Consider the following 20,316-nt stretch of genomic DNA (forward strand, 5'->3'; position numbering starts at 1 on the left):
GGAGCGCCTCTGGATGCAATTAGGGGCGCGGGGCGCCGGCGGGGCCGTCTGGCGCAGCCCCCCGGCTCCCAGGTGGGCTTCCGGCAGGGCTGGCTCCCATTAGGGCCGGCGCAGCGGCAGCAGGGGCCCCTCGCCGGCGCGGGCGGCTCGCTGCGATGGCCACGCTCGCCCGCTCAAAGGGCCCATTGTGGTCCTCTCCCCACAGATTTTTCAAATTAACATCCCAAATTCCTCCCAAAATTGCTGCTGTGTAAATATTTTCACTGCGAGCTTTGTATATTTTCCAGCCTCGCGAGGAGGAGAGAAGAAAAGTCCCTGGCGGAGCCGCGGCCTCGCGCCGGGTGCCCCCGGCCGGCCGCCGCCACAGCCCCCCGGGCCCGGGCCAGCCCCCGGCGTGTCCCCGGCCCCAGGAGCCCTCCAGCCCCTCCTGGCCCCTCACTTCCCCCTTCCTTTGCCTCCATGATGGGCCCTTCCCCTGTCGAAGCCGATTTCCCCACTTGCAAGTAGCCAAAAGTTTGCAGGGCACCCCCCGATGCCAAGCGTGTGCTGGGGACCCCTTGGCACCTCAGCTGATCCCATTGCTCTGGAGGAGCTTCCAGCAGCTCCAAAGTGAGGGAGCTTCAGTGGAGATGCCAGGAGGGCAGAAGCAAAGTTAGGGCTCAGCTTTGGCAGGTGCAGCACCTCTGAGACACCCCGAGCCAAAGATTTTGGGGTGCCAGCTGCACAAGGGGGGCAGCAGGGCTCAGCCTTGGCACGGAGGTGACGGGGACGCTGCAGCCAGGACAGGGCTTGGCCCATACCCACATCTGCACCCAGGCAGCCCTGCGGGAGAGCAGCAGTGCCCAAAGTGGGGCTGTCCAGCCCCTGTGGCTTCCTGAATCCCAGCACAAAATTCCCCTGGCCGCTGCCAGCCCCGTCGCGCGCCAAGAGCCGCTCCAAGAGCGGCACATCGTGCGGCGCTGCTAATTCCTGCAAGCTGAATCAGCGCCGACAAGGATTGCAAAACCCCCTGAAATGGACCCAAAAAACAATCTCCCTCTCTCTGTGCGATCCGGCGGGGCCGGTGAGTGACAGCCCCGTGCAGAGCCACCGGCAGGATGGGGGCTCGGCGGGGAGCCACAACGGGAGGAGCTTCACCAGGGCAGATCCTGCCTGCACCCTGACGTGGAGGGCTCTGGTCTCCCAAAATCACCCCTGGTTCCAGGCATGGCCCCACAGAAACCAAAGACAGGTCCCCTGGGTCCCCCAGGTCTGCAGCAGAGCCCCGAGGGGTCATGGCTCAGTGCCAGGGATCTGAATGCCCAATCTCTGGGGGGAGGACAGGAGGACAGGCGTGTGCCCATCACACAGAGCCCAGTGCTGCCAGGAAGAGCTTTGGAGCTCATCATCTTCCCGCGGAGCTGGGGAGGCCAGGAGCACCGTGTGGCCACTGAGGCTGTGGCTCATCTGGGAGTGATTTGGGCGCTGCCATCCCGCCCCAGCGCTGGGCTATTTTTACCCAGTGGAATTACGGGACAGGCCACATGGGCTGGGTGGCTGCCCCGCCTTAACCCCTTCATGTGGCTGCCCGTGGGGATGGGTCCCACTGGGGTGACACCTGATGGGGTGGGGTGGCCTCTCCCCTTCCTTGTGTCTGAGGGTGGCAGCTGAACTGAGGCAGGAAAAACCCCTTTCCTCTGATGGCAAGCACGTGTCAACCCAGGCATCTCTGGGATCTGCAGGGGCATGGGGACAGCAGTGGACCTGTCCTGCTCATGTTCTTCCTGCTGGGATGGGTTTTTTCAGAGAGCCCCAAAACACCTACCATGACCCAAAATGGCCCAGGAAAGAGCAGTGCAGAGGGTGCCAGGCAGGACAAGAGCAGGTCCCATCCTAGCTGGTATCTGGGGAGAGGTGGCAGGGTGACAGTGGGAGCATTGTGCCTCAGTGGGGTTGGGTGCCCCGGTGCTGGGAGGTGCCAGGACTGCAAGCCTGGCTCCAGGAGCTGGCTCAGCCACAGGCCTTGGCAAAGTGTGAGTGTTAGCAGGACCACCTGGGTCCTGCTCCAGCCCGGGGGAGCCAAACAGCCCCAAATCCCTCCACAAACATCCTGCTGTGCCAGCTCCCTGCTGCACACAGGTCCCGGCTGTGGCACCTCCCAGCTCTGTCAGACTTTGCACCGTGAAGGCTGGTGGGGATCCAGCTGTCCCCATCCCTCAGCCCCACCACCATCCTGCCCTGCAGGGACAGCCCACTGCTGGAACACCCCACGGGCACCTCTGCTGACCCCAGATCTCATCCCTGCTGATCCAGCCCTAGCCCTGAGCCGGCCGTGGCACCCCAGCCTCCCTGGGGACATTATCAGGACATTGATGCAAGGAAGGCGCTGTTCTCCTGTCACCAAGGTGGTGACAGCACTGTCCCCGGGCAGTGCTGTGCTGCCTGCCAGGCGTGCAGCGGGGTCTGCTCGGTGACCCCAAGTCAGAGCCGGTAACCCAACCCCGCTGGTGCTGGTTACAATTTAGGGCAACAATAACCTATTGAGGCCCCTTCCTGGCTCCTGCCCTGCTGATCCTTGATCTAATTAAAGGGGGCCAGGCGGGGACAAAACCTGAGCTGAAGGAACAGCAGGTACCCAGGGGTGGCACATTGAGGACCAGGATGCAGAGAGGGGCCATGGCCACCCACACCTCTCACCTCCTGTTCCCTCAGGGTCTGGGAATTGGTGGGGTCAGCTCTTAAGCATGGCCCTGACATGCTTTGAAAATGATATTTGTGTGGTCAGAAATATCTCACCTGCTCAGGATTTGGGAAAGAGAACCCCCAAAAGGCACAGGCTGATGTGGAGGTCCATGGGGCCGGTGCCTCCCACTCCCTGACCTCGCTCAGGGATGCTGGATAGGCCACAACCAGCCTGATGGGTTTGGTGTTGCTGTGGGCACACTGGGGGTGTTGGGGTGAGCACACTAGGGTGTCCCCCACCTTGGGGCTCGCCGTGGCCCTGCTTTGGGGTGCCATGGGGACGCGCGGTGCCGGCTCGGCGGGCGCGGTGGGGATGCGGTGGGGATGCGGGCTCCCCTTCCTGCCGGCCTGGCGTCAGTAATGAATGGTATGAGTTTCCTGCCCGCCCACTGATTGCTTCCTCAAAGAGCTTCAACGAGCTGCTGCTGCTGCTGCAGCTCCCCACGCCCCGCTCCCGGCCCGGCACCGCTGCACTGCCCAGCAGTGTCCGTGCCCCGCACTGGGCACCACGGCCACAGATCCACAGTGTTATAAATGATCTAACATATATCACAACAGCCATCCCCGGGGCTCAGTCCCTGTCCCCCCGTTCCAACCCTGCCCCAAGCACATCTGGTGATCCGGTGACCCCAAGAGCATCCACCCCGTGCCCCTGCCGCGGCTCCGCAGTGTCGCGGCCGTGCTGGGGATGGCTCTGCCGGAGGGGGAGCTCGGCCCCCGCCCGGCACCTCCGCCCGGAGCCAGCCCAAATCCCCTCCGCCATTTGTCATCCCCGCCAGATTTACAGGCGGCAGCGCTCGGGGCTGGAAGCGCGGTGGCCTCAAAGCTGCACCTCCCCACACCAAGGGGGGCTCTCCGCTCGCCCCCGCCGCCCCCGGCCCCTCTCGGCGGGCCCCGCACGCAGCCGCGGGCCGGAGGGCCCCGGAGTGACGCGCAGGCAGCGCCCGCCAGCCGCATTCCTGAGCCGATAAACCCGGCAGCCAAAATAACTGCAGCCTGTGCTCAGGGGGCCGAGCACAGCAGCGCCTGCATCCCATTTACCCGGCTGGCTCGGGGTAATTCCCGCTGGATTCTCCGCCAAGGGCAATAATGGACCCCGAGGTGTCCCCCTGCAGCAGCCCCAGCCTCCCTGAGAGCGTTCACTGGACACTGGTGATGGCTTTGCTCGCTGAACTGAGCAGGAGAGCTGGAGGCTGCTCCCCAGCAGCTGGCAGGAGGCTCAGGGATGCTCAGGCAGCCTCTCCACACCAACCTCACCCCACCGTGCCCATGCAGGTCCTCTCCTCTCCCCTCCTGTCTGTCCTGGCCGCCCCCAGCACTGTCCTGGAGCTGGCACTGGTGTGGGGCATGCAGGCCAGGGGCTGTCACAGCACACTCAGCCCCTCACCAGAGCCCTGGATTGGCCCCGTACCCCCAGCCTGCCCCAGCATCCCCAGCCAGCTCGGCACACAGAGAGGGTCCCAGCAAGCCAGGGCTTTGCCTGCAGCCCTGGGAAGAGCTGGTGGCCTCCAGTGCATCCCAACAACTGTGCCCCCAGCCCATCACCCTGTGGGAGGAAGGCACAGCCTCCTCCTCCTCCTCCCACTTTCTTGCCCACACGGTGACGCCAGGCCAGCTCTCTGGGCAGCGTGGGAGAGGCCAGGCCGGCTCTAGCTGGAGGGTTTCCAGCCCTGGCAGCGCCCCGCAGACGGACACGGCTCCATCGTGCCGTGACAGGGGGCGCTGACCCCTGACACAGCCAAGGCTCCTTCTCCACTTCCCGGCGGTGCCCGGTGAGCGGGGCTGGCCACGGCTGGGCGGGCACGACGGCACAGAGCACGGCAGGAGCGGCAGCACCGCGGCACAGAGCACGGCAGGAGCGGCACAGAGCACGGCAGGAGCGGCACAGAGCACGGCAGGAGCGGGAGGCCAGGGCTGAGCCGCTCCAGCAGCGCCAAAGGGATTCACTCGCCTGCAGCATCTTGTGATGCTGCCCCAGAGCACAAACCCACCCGGCCAGCAGCCACCTCAGACAGTGTCCCCAGCAGCGCCACCACCCACCACGGCATTACAGAGCACCTCTGTGCCCTCGCCAGCACTGCCTCTGCCTCTCACGTCCCCCAAAGGGCGATGGGGATGCAGCTGCACGGTCTCCAGCTTTGTCCCCACCCTTGCGGCCGAGTGCTGGTGGTTCCAAGAGCTCTCCGCCAGCTCCTGCTCCACCACCACACCCCTGATGGGTCCCTGACCACGACATTTCCACCGCTCTCCCTCCCAGCCCATGTTGAGTGCCCATCCCTACCCAGGTGAGGTGTCCAGAGCCATGGTGAGCGTTGCCCCGCTGAGCCTCCGCGTGTCCCACAGCTTCACCTCCCGCTCCCGCATCTGCAGAGACACAGACACAGCATCAGTGGGCACTGGGTGGCTCTACGGTGCCACCACCTTCACCAGTCATCTTCCACCACCCCAGCAAGGGCCAGGGCACCTGGAGAGGGGACTTCCTGCTCTCATGGGGGACAGGCCACCCAAAAAGCATCTGGGGTGCTTTGGCACAGCAGCCACAGGGAGTAGGGCTGGAACATGCCAGAGGTGCCAGGGCCACCTCCTGGCAGGGACTGTACCTGGCTGAACCCCACGGAGATGAGGCAATCGCTGGAGCCCATCCAGAGCAGCCGGGAGTCCTTGTTGTTGTCGTGTCCCAGGACACTCTGCAAGGCACAGGAGACAGGGCTGTCAGAACTGCTGCCAGCCTTGCTGGACACGCTGAGGGGACGTGTGCTTCACCAGCCTGAGCACGTGGAGCGAGCGCTGGCCCTGCTGAGAGCTGCCCTGGGGACAGTGCGGTGGGGACAGCCCGCAAGCAGTGACAGCCCTGACTGCCCCCCATGCCAGCGTGGCTGCCTTGTGGAGCAGCTGGCCCAGCTCCCAGCAAGGAGTGGAGGGTGGGAGCAGGTAAGGTGAGTGTGACAATGGCTCCCGTGTCCCCAGGGCTCTCCCCACACCCGGGTGAGGGGGACAGAGTGCTGTGAGGAAGCTGCTCCGTGCCACACACACAAGAGGAGGCTCTGCCATGGCGATGATGACAGAGGCACTTACTTCCCTGGCTGCATCCCAGGCTCTTTATCCATGCTGAATCCTGGCTCCTGGAGCTGGGTGCCCCATGTGTGCCCAGACGCTACTGAAACACGGCAAGGTGAGCCTGGCCACGTTCACCAGAGTGCTCTAATCCCCTGCACCCTGCTTCACCTCTCCCCTGGCTCCCTGTGGGGTGGGACCCCTAGCCCACATCCTGTCCCCATCCTGGTCCTGCTGCAGACAGGAGGGGAAGAGCTTCCACGGGGCTGTCAGCGTGTGTTTCCCAGCTCCCATGTGGTGCCCAGATGGGCCCTGCGGTTCAGGCACCCCAGAGGGAGCTGCAGGCAGCCCTGGCCCGCGGCACAGGCAGCACTCACAGCCCCTCGCTCTCATTGAGCAGCGCCAAGAACTGGCTGCTAACGAGTTCGGAGCTGGCAGGGAAAGTGCAGGGCTCTGCCAGAGCCAAACCTGGCACGGCACTTCCAGGACCTCTGTGCAGGGCAGGGGCATCAGGCCTGGGGGCAGGAGGGGTGGGGAGGAGCCATGGGCTGTGTCCCCCTTGGTGTGAGCACTGTGACCACCAGCGAGGCTCTGCCACCGCAGCAGCCAGAGAGGGGCCATGGAGAGGTCACACCTCGCTGGAGAAGCTCTGCTGGAGCAGCCTCCACCCCACAGAGATGCCACTCTCTGGAGAGAGACAGGGTGGGAGCAGGGGCACGGTGCCAAGCCCGTCGTGCCCTGGCTCCGTCACGGCAGCTGCCCTGCCAGCACAAACACGGCTCCCTTGGAGAGGCAGCGCTGGCCCAGCCCAGCCCGGAGCTCCCAGCCGCAGGCCAGGATGTGGGGCAGGAGCTCCGGGCCCCCAGCGCCAGCACGCTGGCATGGACCCAGCAGGGAAAGGACCTGGAGAAGGGAACGTGTCCCAGGATCGCTGCCAAGAGGGATGGAAACTCCAGGAGCTGGGGCCAGCCCGCGTGTCAGCCAGGAGAGCACTTCTGCACCTGAGCCGTGTGGCCCAACATCTGCAGATCCCATAACCGAGTGACGGCCTCGGCTCCGCAGCCCTGGGTCCCGCGGGTGCCCCGGAGCCCCTGGCGGTGCTGGCAGTGCCCGGGGCAGTGGCAGTGCCCGGGAGCCCCTGGCGGCGGTGGCAGGGTTTGGGAGGGCAGGGTGATGCTGCCGTTCTCCCAGCCCCCGGCAGCCGGCTGCGGCTCAGGGCCATGTTTTCTGCATTAGTTCCATCCCGGCTGAGCTGTACGTATGGCAGCAAGTATGCGGGAGGCTGGGCTGCTCCGTGCTCAGCCTGTGCAGATGTTGCCAGAGGTGAGCGTGCGGACAGCAGCTCCCCTGGTGCAGAGGGTCCTGGCAGGGACGGGGCGGTGTGGGCTGGCACTGAGGGTGGACACTGGTGTGGCTCAGCCCTGGGGCACCCGTGGGGCTGCTGTGCACCCGTGGGGCTGGCAGAGCTGGGCAGAGACCCTGGCAGCTTTCCGGAGTGATGCTGGAACCCCTGGAGCAGGGAACCAGCCACAGCCCAAGGGACGGGTGTCCCTCCTGAGCCTTGTCCCCCTGGCAGCTGCAAGGAGCCCACCAGCCCTGGGCCGAGGAAGCTTCCCAGCTCCCGGACAGTGCCCAGCTCATTGCACGGATCCAGCACTGCCGGTTTTGGGCAGCCCAGGCTGGGGGGAGCCTGAGCCCCCTCCTCAGCGCCAGATCGGCTGCATGGGGAGAGTTTCCAGCACCGCCCCTCTCCCAGTCCCAGCCGATCCCTCCTGGGCAGGCTGGGGTGAGGTGCTGGTTTCCGTGGGGGTCCCAGCCCCTCTCCCGGTGCAGCCCCGGGGCTGCGGGGGCCCAGGGCTCGGCCGCAGCTGTTGGCAGCGCTGCGCGGGCTCGGGAGCTGGGAACAGCTGCCCGCAGGGAGCGGCCGCTCCGGCTGCCTGCGAGAGCCCCACACAAAGCCAGGGCTGCTCCGGCTCCCAGGCGATCCCTGTTTCCCCGGAGCCCTCACCCTGAGCCGGATGCAGGGCAGGGAGAGCCGGAGGTGGGAGCCCGGGGCAGAGCCCTGGGGCTGGCAGGGCGGGAGGTGGCCGGGGGGGGGTCAAAGCTCTGCTCTTGGCAGAGCCCCGTGGCTGGCAGGGCTGGGACAGCTCAGCCCTGCCCGTGGCTAACAGCCCACGGACATCTGATCCCCGTGGGAAGCAACCCCAGCAGCGGGATCTGGGATCTGCGTGGGCACAGGAGGCTCCAGTGCCAGGCTGAGCTGCCCCTTTGCCAGGCGGTGCCAGGGCAGGAGGGGTCTCTGGCCAGGGCACTGTGGGGGACTCTGGGGACAGACACCCACACCGGGTACATGCACTTGGGGAAGCTGCTGCTCCTTGCACACCCACGAGGCCGTGGGCAGTAGAGGAACGGCTCCCCTGGAGCTGAAAGGGTTAACCACGCACCGAATCCTCCTCTCCGAACAGGAATGTGAGTGATGTCCTTCCCTTGCCAAATCCCAGCTACTCCAGAGGTAACCAGGAGAACAGAGCAGCCTCTCCCAGGCCAGCCCCACTCCTGGTCCCTGCCTGGAGCTCGAGGAGCCCAGGAGCTGTCACCTGCCCCAGGGGAGTGCAGGGATCCCACAGAGCTGGGGGGCTGCTCCAGCAGCCATCACACTGCCAGCACAGGCCCTGCCCTCTGCCAGGTGTGTGGTGTGTGTGTGTCACACGGGGCAGGGACCAGGACAGTCCCCTGCTGCCCACGCCACCTCCCCAGTCCCACTGGCCAGGGCAGCATTGCTGTGAGGTTCCTGTGCCCTGGGGAACTGGGCACCAGCAGGCTCTGCCTGTCCCCCCACCACCAGCACGGCCCCCCTGCTTCATCCAACCCCTCCTGCCCTTGGTGAGGCCAAGGCCATGCCCCAGAGGATGCTGTGGGCACAGCGAGGGCAGAAGGTGGGTGGGCTCCCAGTGGGCACAGACACCACGAGGCTGGGGTGGGGCAGGAGAGGGGGATTTGCTGGCCAGGGGGGTGGGCAGGCTGCAGCAGCCAGCAGCCAGCCCTCCTCTGCTGCCTCTCCCCTCCTCCTGCAGCCACCAGCCCCACCAGCCCTGCTATGACGCCATCAAATCCCAAAACACCTTTGCCCTCTGGAGAGCAGCCTGCCAGGAGTCCCAGGTCAGTCCCAGCTGGGGCTCCTGAAATACCACGAGGAGCCCCAGAAATGGAGATGCCAGCCTGTGTGGGCCTCAGCTGCTGAGGCCATTCCCAGTGGGAGGGACGGGCACACAAGCAAGGAAAATCCAGTGCCACCACACACACCCACACCCCTGAGATGCCTCTGGCTCGTTCCAGATCCTCCTCGACTTCCCCATGTCTGCCATTCCAAGCAGCATTCCTGGGAAGGACGGGCTGGGGGAAGCGGAGCAGAGGAAATATAAACAGTCTCGTGCAGCTACGCTGGGGAACAGGAGCATGAGAGCGCCGAGCGTGCACTGCTATAAATAGGCTGCCCAGAGTCAGGCCAACTTTTTCATAGCTTCCCACGGTCTCCTTGGGAATGTGGGATGCTGTGGGCCTTCCCCCAGCCCGGAGGAAGCTGCTGCCGAGGCTGGGAGTCAGGTACCCCCGGGGTGACCCCAGCGTGGGACGCCGTGGTGATGGGGCAGTGGGAGGAAGGCTGGAGTCTCTCTACGTCCTGATGATGACAAGGGGTCCCCAGCCAGCCCTGGGTTGACAGCTGGATCCTGGGCAGAGGTGACATGTCAGGGTTCTTGGAGTTCTGGTTGTGGGTCAGATCACCCCAAAACTGGATCTCCACCCTGCACAGCATCACCCTGCCACCACGGGACCCTCTCCATGGCGTGTCTCCCACTGGGGCACAGCTGATGGGATGGTTTGGGGCAGGGGCTGGAGTCCCTCTTCCCTCCAGAACCTTGAGCAGGGCTGGGACAGCCCCGGCTGTGCTCAGACCGTGAGCCCCGGCTCTGCCCATCACTGAACTGCGCCCCGGCCCAGCCTGCGGGGACAAACCCCGGCGGGGACAGCCCCCAGGGACACTGTCACAGCTGTCCCCGGGCGCCCTCAGCCCTGGCCCCGCTCATTAGCGCGGCTCATCCCGAGGCGAGCGGGGCGGGCCTGGCCCGGTGCGGGGCCGTTCCCTCGCCCCCGGCCCTGCCCAAACGCCGGCGGAGGAAGTTTCTCGTGAGAACGGAGCCGGCTCCTCTCATCCCACTCAGCGGCTGCCCCCAGCTCCACACGGACGGCGCCTGTCCCAGGCCTGCCCCAGGTGCTGGCCAGATGCACACACAGCCCCTCGCAGGGGGCAGCAGGACGTGGCCCATGGGCTCTGTACCCAGGGCAGGGTGGCTGGAGCAGTGGGCAAGCAGAGATGCCACCTTAGTACCCAGGGCGTATCTGAATCAGTGCCCCACACTGCTGGTGACCCAGCTGAGGCATGAGCTGGGTAGGTATGGGTATGGGTATGGAGCTTCCCTGCTCAGCCTTGTGTCCCCTGTCCCACCAAGGTGAGGGACCTTTGGTGGGGTTTGCACGGGGATTGCAGGAGGGTGAGGGCAGGACCAGCGACACAGAGCCCCGGCAGGGCTGCAGCCACAAGGGAGAGGCTGTGACTCGCTTCCAGGGGGAGGGTCAAGGCGAGGAGGGCGACCACAGCCCTGTGGGAGGGGAGGACAGGGCAGCATGGCCTTGGGAGGGGATAAGGCAGAGCACAGAACTCACAGAACTCTCTGGAAGGACAGTGATGCTTGGATCTGCACCCAGCCAGCAGCAGGACCGTGGCCCCATGGGGTGGCAAGGCAGGACCCAGGGCAGCTCTGGCATCTCCACTGCCAGTTTAGGGCACTGAGAGCAGCCCTAGGGTGTGAGCACAGCCCTGATGCTCACAAAGGGGCTGCAACAAAGGATGGGGATCCAGCAGGATGAGGCCACTGCTCTCCCAAGGGAAATGATGGCCCCGGGTACATACCAGGCACCCCACGGGGTCAGCCAGAGCCCGGCCACGCTGCGTCACACGCGTCTGCCCGCTGCTGGGATATGCTCAAAATAGCTGCTAAGGGCATAGCTGGGAATGGGGGGTCAGGACCTGGCGGGGGATACGGCCACAGGGTGTGGGCAGCCTGCCAGTCACCCTCCCTGTCACCCACCCTCGGTCCCCAACCCCATTGTGCCACATCCATGGCGCCTGAGAGAGCAGCAGGTATTAGGAGTGACCACTCCTCCCTGAGCTTATTTTAGCTCCTTCTCAATTCTTTTCCCCTGCTCTAGACAAAGGAATGTTTAATGAGGCAGGCTTGGCAAATTAAGAAATCCAGCCGGAGGAGCAGCCTGGGGCTGGCTCTCAGCTCCACACAGGGCTCAGGGTGAGCCAGCAGCAGGACCCTGTGCTGGCTGTGAGGAAACCCAGCCCACGGTGCTGCAGGGGCCAGCACAGCTGGGAAACCCATCCTGCAGCTCACCTCTGCAAAAAAAACCAGGCAACTTCAAAGCCAGGAGCCTTCAAGGTGATGGCACGGCCCCGGCATCACCAGGGGGAGAAGGAGATTCTCCAACCAACCCAGCCCTCCAGCCATGGGGAAAAAAGAAAAGAACAAAACCCAGGAGCATTATTCTTCTTGGCTAAGCAAGCCCTGCGCAAAGTTCCAGAGGATTTATGGCATTTTAAAGTTTTCCCCTTCAGCAGAGCACTTCTCCAAGACTAAACATCTCCATGCACTGCGAGGCGGCCGGGCAGGGCCGCGGCAGTGAAGGTGAATATTTCTCTTGGCAAACACAGAGTGCCGGCCCCGGGCTGGATCAGACAGCGGTGGAGGGAAGTGAACTGCCTGCTTTGAACAGCCACCATCATTCACACGTTATTTTTAATAGCTCAGTGAGACAGAGTCCACCCTCCCCAGGAGACTTGGCTCGAGCCCATCGCACTCACAGCTCCGCCATCAGACAAGCCGACAGGTTTGGCAGGGGGAGAAGGGGGGCCACGAGGGGAGGGGAGCACTGAGGCCAGCAGTGGATAAATTTTGGAGTAGAGAATGGGATCTTCCAGCCATGCTGAGGCAACTGGAGCGGGACAGGGTTGTGGCGGCGGCTGGAGCGCTGGGAGCACTTTGCCCCGGCTCGTCCGCACGTGTCACCCCTGGGTCTGTGTTTATTTTTTGTGCTGGGGTGTTTATAAGGCTGCCTGAAGGGTCAGGGCATCATTTGTACTGCAGGAAGCACCCAGGGGCCTTTGGGGAGCTCAGCACCTGGGTTATGTGCAGGAGCAGGTGGAAAGTCCTGGTGCAGCTCTGGAGCTCTGGCTCCCTTCCATCACTGTGCCTTGGCACTGTCACCAGAGCCATTGGCTCCTGAGCCCACAGGCAGCAGGAGATCCACCATGAATGACAGAGCCCACTGCAGCCATCCCACCCTGCTCTCCACTGCATCCCTCCCTTACCAAGGGCTTCCAGCCCCTTCTGCAACCAGAGCCCCCAAGCCACAGGAAACCTCTAATAAGAGGCTGTTTGAACTTGACGTCAGGGCTTAAATTCTCTCCTTATTTCCTAATCACTGTTATTTGCTGAGTTGTGCAGATCCAGCTGCCCAGCCCTTGCCCTTGGTGGGTCCTCATGCCCAAGAGCCTTTGGTCCAGCTCCCACAGGGCAGGGCAGAGCCCAGGAGCCCAGAGCCCTCAAACACACAGGGCTTGCCTGGCATGTCCAACTGCACTGGGGGTGCTCCCTGGCCTGGTGGGAGAGCAGGGCCCCCTGCTGAACGCCACCAGGGTTAAGGGGACAGCCCTATTCCCCATGCCCTCAGCTCCTGGCATCTCCCAGCCAGGGCTGGCATGGTTTGGGGGACCAAAGCTCACCCCCCTGCAGCCTGGGCAGAGCTGCCTGCAGCACATCCAGAGGGGATATACCTGGGAGGCAGCTGGGCCTGCTCGGGGGTCAAAGATCCGCAGTTTCTTGTCCTGATGAGATAAAAGAAAACAGAGGAGGGTAAAGGACCTTGGGGCCAGTGGGATGTCATGATGCAAAAGGCAGAAGGCTGGAGTGAGCAGCCCTCCCCTTCCTGCCCATCACTCTCCTGCCTGCAGTGCCTATCCCTATGGATGGCTTGCACTGTGTCCTCCCACATCGTGGGCAGGGGGCACCCCCAGAACCCCAACACACTTAAAACTGCTCCCAGAAAAGGAGGGAGCCTCCCAGGCAGGGCCAGGGCTGGAGCCTGACCCTCAGATGCCATCCTGACAGTGCTGCGGGAGAACGAGCCCCCTCCTGCCTGGCACCCCTCTGCCAAACGGGCAGGGCACAGAGGCAGGGCAGCGAGGGGGTGCACAGGTGCCAGGGTGTTGTTTGGGGAGCATGCATTGTGCCAGCCACAGCCACAGGGGCAGGTCCACACCCCAGCCTGAACGGCTGGGGCTTGCACCCCCTGTGCCCAGCTCGCACACGGGCACGGGGCTCCATCCATGCGCTGGGACTCCGGCTCATCCCTGCGGGCCGGGCCGGGCTCCGGGCTGCCCCCGGGGCTCCCCCCGCGAACCCTTTGCTGTCCCTCCCTCCCCAGCTCTGGGGCTGGGGCTGTGCGCTCACAGCTGCCTGCTGAGCCTCCGGCACGGCCTGGGGGGGCCTTGTGGCTTGCACACTCCCCTTGCACACTCCCCCTGCACGCTCCCCTCGCACACTCCCTTTGCACACTCCCCTCGCACACCCTCCTTGCACACTCCCCATGCACACTGCCCTCGCACACTCCCCTCGCACACCCTCCTTGCACACTCCCCGTGCACACTGCCCTCGCACACTCCCCCTGCACACTGCCCTCGCACACTCTCCTCGCACACTCCCCCTGCACACTGCCCTCGCACACTCCTTGCACACCCGCCCCGCCGCCGTTCCCGCCGCGTCCCGCAGCGAGCGGCCGGCGCCATCTAGCGCTGCTCCCGTCCCTCCTCCCCGCGGGCTCGCTGACCCCGCTCCTGCCCCTCTCCACACCCAAACTTCCCGTCCCTCCACGCTCCCCGTGCCTGGAAGTGTTCCAGGCCAGACTGGGTGGAGCTCCGAGCACCCCGGGCTAAGGTAAGGTGTCCCTGACCGAGACGAGCTTTAAGGTCCCTTCCAACCTAAACCACCGTGGGATTCTGTGAAACGGGTGCCCCCCAGGTTCAGGGTACATCCAGCCCATCCCTGCCGTGCCACCCCGAGGCGCCCCCTGGCACTGCTCACCTTGCAGGAGGTGCCCAGGAGGTGCCCATCTCGCTTCCAGGTCAGGCTCTGCAGCTGGTCCCCGTGGGAATCCAGGACTGTGGGGATAAAGCACAGTCAGGGCCAGGATCAAGCAGGGTCCCTCCTGCAGGCAGGGCAGGAGCCATCACTCTCCCAGCCAGAATATTTTCCCGCTATGTCTGTGCAGGGAGTGTTCGTTCCTGTGCTGCTGGCAGCTGGATACAAAGAGCAGGAGCCCTGAGAAAGCCACAGAGCCATGCTGCCACCTATCTCCTCACCCCCTCAGGGTGGCTGAGGTCTGGGCAAGGCTGCTCAGCAAGCACCCACATCCACCCATGCCCTGGGCATGCAGAGAGAGGGACCTGTCACCCAGGGGATCCCCAGCAGAGCTCCTGTGGACACCTTTGGCAGTACCGGAGTGTTTCACACCTCTGCATCAGAGTGCAGGGGCACAAGGGGCTGTGGTGCCCTGCCTAAAAAGCCACCTGAGCTGCCTGTTTGGTGACACTGAGGTCAGGCCCTGAGCCCAGGCACTGGCACGGTGAGGACACATGGAACAGACACATGGGGAGGACACACGGGGAGAACACATGGAGGGACACACAGGAGGACACGTGTCATGGGCAGTCACAGCCCTGCCTACCTGTCAGGGGCTGCTGCTGGCCCAGGTCCCACACAGTGACTCTCTTCCCTGCACCACTGGCCAGGACAGCGTCTGCCGTGGGGTGGAACTGCAGAGTGTCCACTGGAGCTCCCCCGGGCCCCAGGGTCAGCCCTGCGCCACTGGGAATGTCCTGGCCACCCTCGGGCAGGCGCCACACCTTCACCTGCAGCCCCAGGAGAGAGGGGGTCAGTGCCAGGGCAGGTGAGCAGGACCCTGGCCCACCTGGGCTCGTTGCTTGCCCAGGGTTTGGTCCCTGAGGTCCCTGAGCATTCCCAGGTGATTGCAGTTTGGTGGGATGGGGTCCCAGATGGAGGAGGCTGATCCTTGACCATGTGCTCTGTCCCCCTCCCTGGGGATGTCCCACTCCTCTCTCCCAAAGCTGGCACCCTCCACCCCATGCTCCTCTTACGTCACTCCAGCCCTGCTGTGACTCCCAGAGACACTCTGGGGGTCATGAGGTGTTTGTCCCCCCTGTCACTGAGCACTCACCGTCTCATCAGCAGAGCCTGTGGCCAGCAGGAGCTGATCAAAGGGGGAGAAGTCAAAGTCTGTGACCACATCTGGAAGGAGAAGGGCAGAGGTTTGTCCCCACCTTCCTCTGCAGACAGTGTGTCTGCCCCTCTGCTCTTCCCAGCCTGATTCCTTCCCTACACACTCAGCAGTGGGGGGCAGCTTCAGCCCCTTCAAGGCGTTTTGGAGCAGCTCTGCTTTGCTGTGAGTGCCTGACCCCCTCCACTCTGTCCCTCAGGGCCTTGCACCCCTTTGGCAGGGGTAGGAACCCTGGAGGGGCATCCCCCTGTCTGATCCATGCACTGACACCCCCACAGGGCACAGGGCACAGCAGGGACAGCCCCAGGGTGTCTGTGCCATGACACCCCCACAGGGCACAGCAGGGACAGCCCCAGGGTGTCTGTGCCATGTCCTGCTGGAGCCACGCTGGTGACAAGGCTCCTTTGTCACCCCGGGCTGGCATACCAGCGGCAGGGATGCTCCGGCCCGGCGGGAGGAGGGCTGGCACCAGCAGCAGCAGCAGCAGCCCCTCGGATGCATTTGGCACGCTCAGAAAAGTAGGTCACTGTGTACTTTTCTGCTTCCAGGAGACAGGCCCCGGAGGCATGAAGAGCAGGCAGCTCGCTCGGCTGCATCCACCCGGCAGGAGAGAAAATCCATTCGTGCCACGGGAGGAGGCGGTGCCCCGGCACAGCCGCTTCAAAGGGCTCCTGCTGATCCCATTAGGAAGCCGTGGGATGGCGCTGCCTCCCGTGCGCCCCTCTGGCCTCTCCAGGGAGCAGAAGAACTCACACTGCCTGCTCTTCCAGCCCGAGGGAGCTCCCGGTGCCAGGGGCTGGGGTGGCACGGGCTGGGCACCCTCCTGGTGCCAAGGCTCACACACAGGGAGGCAGTGCTGGAACCAGCCTCCATCTTGCTGCTCTGGTGTAATTCTGAGGAAATGGGTGCTCAGTGCCCCTCAGGTTGCCACTGCTGCTCCAGCACCTTGAGGTGGGCACCCTGAGGTGGCACCACCCCTCCCTATGCCCACCAGAGTGTTTCACAGCCCTGCTCCTCTGCCACAGTGATGCTGCCACTGCCTCTTCTCTGCCACACTCACTGCCCACATCAGAGCTCTGGTCCAGCCTGTTCCTCCTGCCACTGGAGGCAGTGATGCCCCAGTGATGCCAGCTCCAGCCTGGCACTGGGTGTACTGGGAATTTCAGGGTGTGCTATGAGTAATGTGGAAAGGCTGTGCTGGAAGGGTGAGAGGAAGAGCTACATGTTCAGGCCTCACTGCAGCCTGAGAGATGAATGAATATGGATTGATTCCAGCCTGGCAGAGCCCCTCCTGGTGTCACCCTGCCCTCAGGTGATGGTCCCTGGCAGGTCCCCATGTCCCTTGCCTGGCAGACAGCCCACCACAGCCTGCCAGGCTTGGACTCAGCCCCCGGGGCTAAGCACATCCTGTGGAGGTGGCACTGACACCCACCTGAGTGGCAGCAGAGCTGAGATATGGTCCTCTTGCCCCCATCCTGGCACTCCAGGGGCACAATGCCCAGCACACCTGCAGGAGAGGGCACAGGAGCAGGTCAGGAATCCCCCCAGCCTGGGACACACAAGGGGCACCCAGCTTTGCACTGCCAGCCACGAGGTGTGGGACTGCCAGCACTTTGGGGGATCTCAGGGAAAGCCTCCTCCACTCACCCTGGTGTCCCTGGGGCTGGGGGGACTCACCCACCACCCAGACCCCTGGGACAAACCCATCCCACCCCCCAGGCAGTGCTGGGACCCCTGTGCCTCACCGGCGGCCTCGGCGCTGAAGGCGATCCAGCGGCAGCTGGCCTTGACATGGCTGCCACAGGAGGGGACAGAGCCCGCTCGGATACCACTGATCCAGGCCTGGAATACAGAGGGAAAAACCTTATCAGGGGCTGTTTGTTATGGCAGGGCTGCAGGAGCATTGGCACAGCATGGGCAGAGCCCCCAGCCCCAGAGGGGCTGCCATGCCCATGGAGAGATGGAGACTGTGGGATTATCCTGACCCTCTGGGGCATCCCAGGCCAATGTGGCTGCTCCTGCCACAGAGCCCAGCCCCTCACTGGGGCTGCAGAGTGGGACACAGGAGCACCCCAGCTCCCAGACTGTGCCATCTCTGGGCTGTCCCACTGTGGGAAGCAGTCAGAGGTCTTTGCAATAAATTGGTGCCAGAGAATCCAGATGGGATGAAAGCTCTTGGGCTGTGAAGCACCACAGGGTCAAGCTGTGGCTGACTGGGGCCAATAAACACCTCCAGCAGCACACTTCCCACACAGACACACAGCCAAGGAGCTGCATTACAGCCCCAAAACCAAACTCCCACTCTGCAGTGTGTCCCAGGGCTGAGCACTGCACTCGTGGGGCCCTGGGACAGCCAGCCCCACTCCAGGCGACACAGACACCCCACCTCAAGGGGCCACGAGCTCCCTGGCACTCCCAGGGCCAAGTCCAACCCTTGACAGTGGCAATGGCAGGTGGTTTATGGCTGGCACAGGCCTGTGTGCCCACAGCCACCCCTGGAGCTGCAGTGGGTGTCCAGAGCAGTGGATACCCCACAAACTGAGCAGATACCTGGGTAGGGAAGGGAAATCACGAGCCCCAGGTTTCCTCTGCTTGCACAACTTCCGTTTGAGGCCTGACAGGGAGCACTGGCTCCTGCAGCACTTCCTCCCTTGACAGCTGTGCAGACCTGTTAACCCTTCTCCTGCCAAAGGCCGGTTTCTGTCCCCACACCCAGCATTTGGGCAGGGGGTGCACTGGGAATGGGGAACAGGGCAGGAGCATGAGCAGGACCCTGGAATAAGGGCCTCGCTATCTGCATCCCATCACCCTGCACTGGGTCCCCAGATGTGACACCAGCCCCATGTGGCCTCCAGCAGCCAGGGGTGCCTGCAGGATCCCTGCAGTGAGGTTTCACAGAGCTGGTCCATGCTGACCCCACAGTTTCCCCAGACACAGGCAGCAGCCCTCAAGGCAGTGATCCTCCCTGCAGCGTGGCAGCACGGCCAGGAGAGCACATGAAACCATCCTGGCTACATCCCTGGAACAAACTGTGAGCTCTCAAGGGCCATCTGGCAGCAGAACCCTGCAGATGCTGCCTGAAGAGCAGCATCAGATGTGATCCCTGATGTTTACACTGTGCTTCCTGATCCAGCCAGGTCGGGTGTCTCTTGTGCCTCCATAAACAGCTGCTCAGCTGGGGACACAGCACAGCTTCCCGCTGTGACACCTGAGATGGGCTTGGTGACAAGAGTTCCTCCTCCACCTGCTGCCCTACGGGGAGTGCGTGGCCTCACTTCCAAGGACATGTTTCATGCCTGAATGGGAAAAGCCTTTTGGAAAGGCCTTGCAGAGCAGATCCTGCACAGTGAGGCCACGCTGCCCCTTGGAGCTCCTCCACCATGGAACCAGCACCAGGACAGCAATGATGGGATGTCCCTGCCTGCAGGATGCCATGTCCTGCACAGCCACACTCCCCACTGCCACTGATGTATCTGAACCCTGGAATTCACAAACATTCATCCCACAGAGATTTCAGTGACCAGAGCCACACTGCAGCTGGCACGCCATGGGCATGGGGGCACCGTGTCCCCTCCCACATCTGAAGCTCAGAAGATGTTTTGGGTGCTTGCAGGATTTGTAGAGGCGTGTGAGCACAGGCCATGGGTGCGTGCAAGGACAGCTTGGCTGGGAAGTTACAGAGAGGGAGTGTGTGCACACCCAAGGGCTGGGAGCAGCAGCAGCCTCACTCATGGCCACGGTGCTGAGGGGGTGCTGGGTGCAGGGTACCCAGCTCGGGGAGCCCCCAAAAGGGCTGTGTGTGCTGGTAATGCCCCCCATGTGACTCACCCAGCCCTGCCCCTGCATCTCTGCCCCTGCCCTGCCAAATCTGTAGGGACAGGGACCTTAGAGATTGCCCTGGCCCAGCTCTGTGGTTTGGGGGACAGCAGGGCAGGACTACGCACTGCCAACACTGTGCCAGGATGGATTGTGACACTTGGCATGACTGGGGCTGGTTATTCATGGAGCAGAGGCCAGAGCTGGGCACCACACGGCTCTGTGCTGCCCACAAGACTCCCAGAGCTGCCTGGCCCCAGCGGTGCCGAGCTCCACAGCTCATGGCCAGGGAGATGGGGCTCAGCAGCACCCGAGGGGCCCTGCCCTTCCTCCGTGCCTACGGAAGCGGGGTGGCACAGCAGCGGGGTGGCACAGCAGGATGGCAGGAGTGAGGCCCAGCGTTTCACACTCGGTGCGTGGTTCCCCGGCTGGCACAGACCAGGAGGGCGAGATACCGAACGGCAGCGGGCAGCTAGAACCGGGGATGCACCGTGTGCCAGCCGTGCCCAGCGGCAGGAGGGCAGCAGGCACCGCAGGACGGGTATCCCATGCCAGGCAGGGGGACTGCACCGGCCCAGGACAGGGCTGGGGTTCCCCTCCAGCCTCACCTGCGGAGCGCCCCGGGGCCGGGATCCTCCGCCGACACCGGCATGAGCAGCACCGGGTGCCAAGGAGGGGCCGCGCGGGCAGCGCACCCGCACCGCGGCCGGGAGCCCCGGGCACGGCCCCGCCGCACCGGGGATGCCGCGGGGCCCGGACCGCGCCCTGCCGGTGCCGCGGGGCGGGGCCGGCCCTGCCCCGTGCCCGTGGCAGTCCCTGTCCCTGCCCGCCCGCAGCCCCGGCCCCACCGCCCCCGCCATCCCCCGGTAGCGGCGGGTCCCGCAGCGCTCACCTCCCTGCGGGGCAGCCGCGCCTCGGTGTGCCGGAACTTGGACGCCTTGAAGCGGTTCATGGTGCTCCGGCTGTACCGCTCCGAGCCGTGCCCAGCCCTGCCCGGCTCGGCCCGGCCCGGCCCCGCCACTCCGCCCGCCCCGAGCCCCGCCCCGGACCGAGCCCCGCCCCTGGCCCGGCCCCGCCGGACTCCCCACGTGTGTCCGTCTGTCCGTGTGTCCTTCTGTCACCGTGAGCGGGGCACAGACCCCAGCCCCGGCTCCTCGGACCCCCGCCAGAGCCTCCAACTTCGGCGTCGCAGCCAGCCCTGGGGTGACTGAGCCGCGGTCCGGGGATCCCGGCCCCTTCCCCCGAGGCTCGGCTGGCACCCAGCTCTCCTCCCTCACAGGGGCAGCGGTTCCGTCGGGCTCTGGCCGG

The 20,316-nt window shown here is 64.5% G+C and overlaps 1 protein-coding gene across 1 annotated transcript in view; it reads right to left on the reverse strand.

The window, feature by feature from the left end:
* LOC132081009 (mitochondrial import inner membrane translocase subunit TIM16-like) overlaps positions 1-19,995 on the reverse strand; it is a 37,264-nt gene extending 17,269 nt beyond the window's left edge. Inside the window, exons 1-9 of the mRNA XM_059484474.1 lie at positions 19,901-19,995; positions 16,938-17,034; positions 16,625-16,699; positions 15,133-15,203; positions 14,623-14,806; positions 13,980-14,056; positions 12,674-12,724; positions 5,322-5,408; positions 5,003-5,085 (exon numbers count right to left, since the gene is read on the reverse strand). Of these exons, the coding sequence (XP_059340457.1) occupies positions 5,003-5,085; positions 5,322-5,408; positions 12,674-12,724; positions 13,980-14,056; positions 14,623-14,806; positions 15,133-15,203; positions 16,625-16,699; positions 16,938-17,034; positions 19,901-19,960 (785 nt within the window). The 5' untranslated portion in view covers positions 19,961-19,995. The remainder of the gene's footprint in view (positions 1-5,002; positions 5,086-5,321; positions 5,409-12,673; positions 12,725-13,979; positions 14,057-14,622; positions 14,807-15,132; positions 15,204-16,624; positions 16,700-16,937; positions 17,035-19,900) is intronic.
* Positions 19,996-20,316: the final 321 nt, after the last annotated feature.

This window comes from Ammospiza nelsoni, chromosome 17 (genome assembly GCF_027579445.1).
Source record: "Ammospiza nelsoni isolate bAmmNel1 chromosome 17, bAmmNel1.pri, whole genome shotgun sequence".
In the NCBI taxonomy this organism is placed as follows: Eukaryota; Metazoa; Chordata; class Aves; order Passeriformes; family Passerellidae; genus Ammospiza; species Ammospiza nelsoni.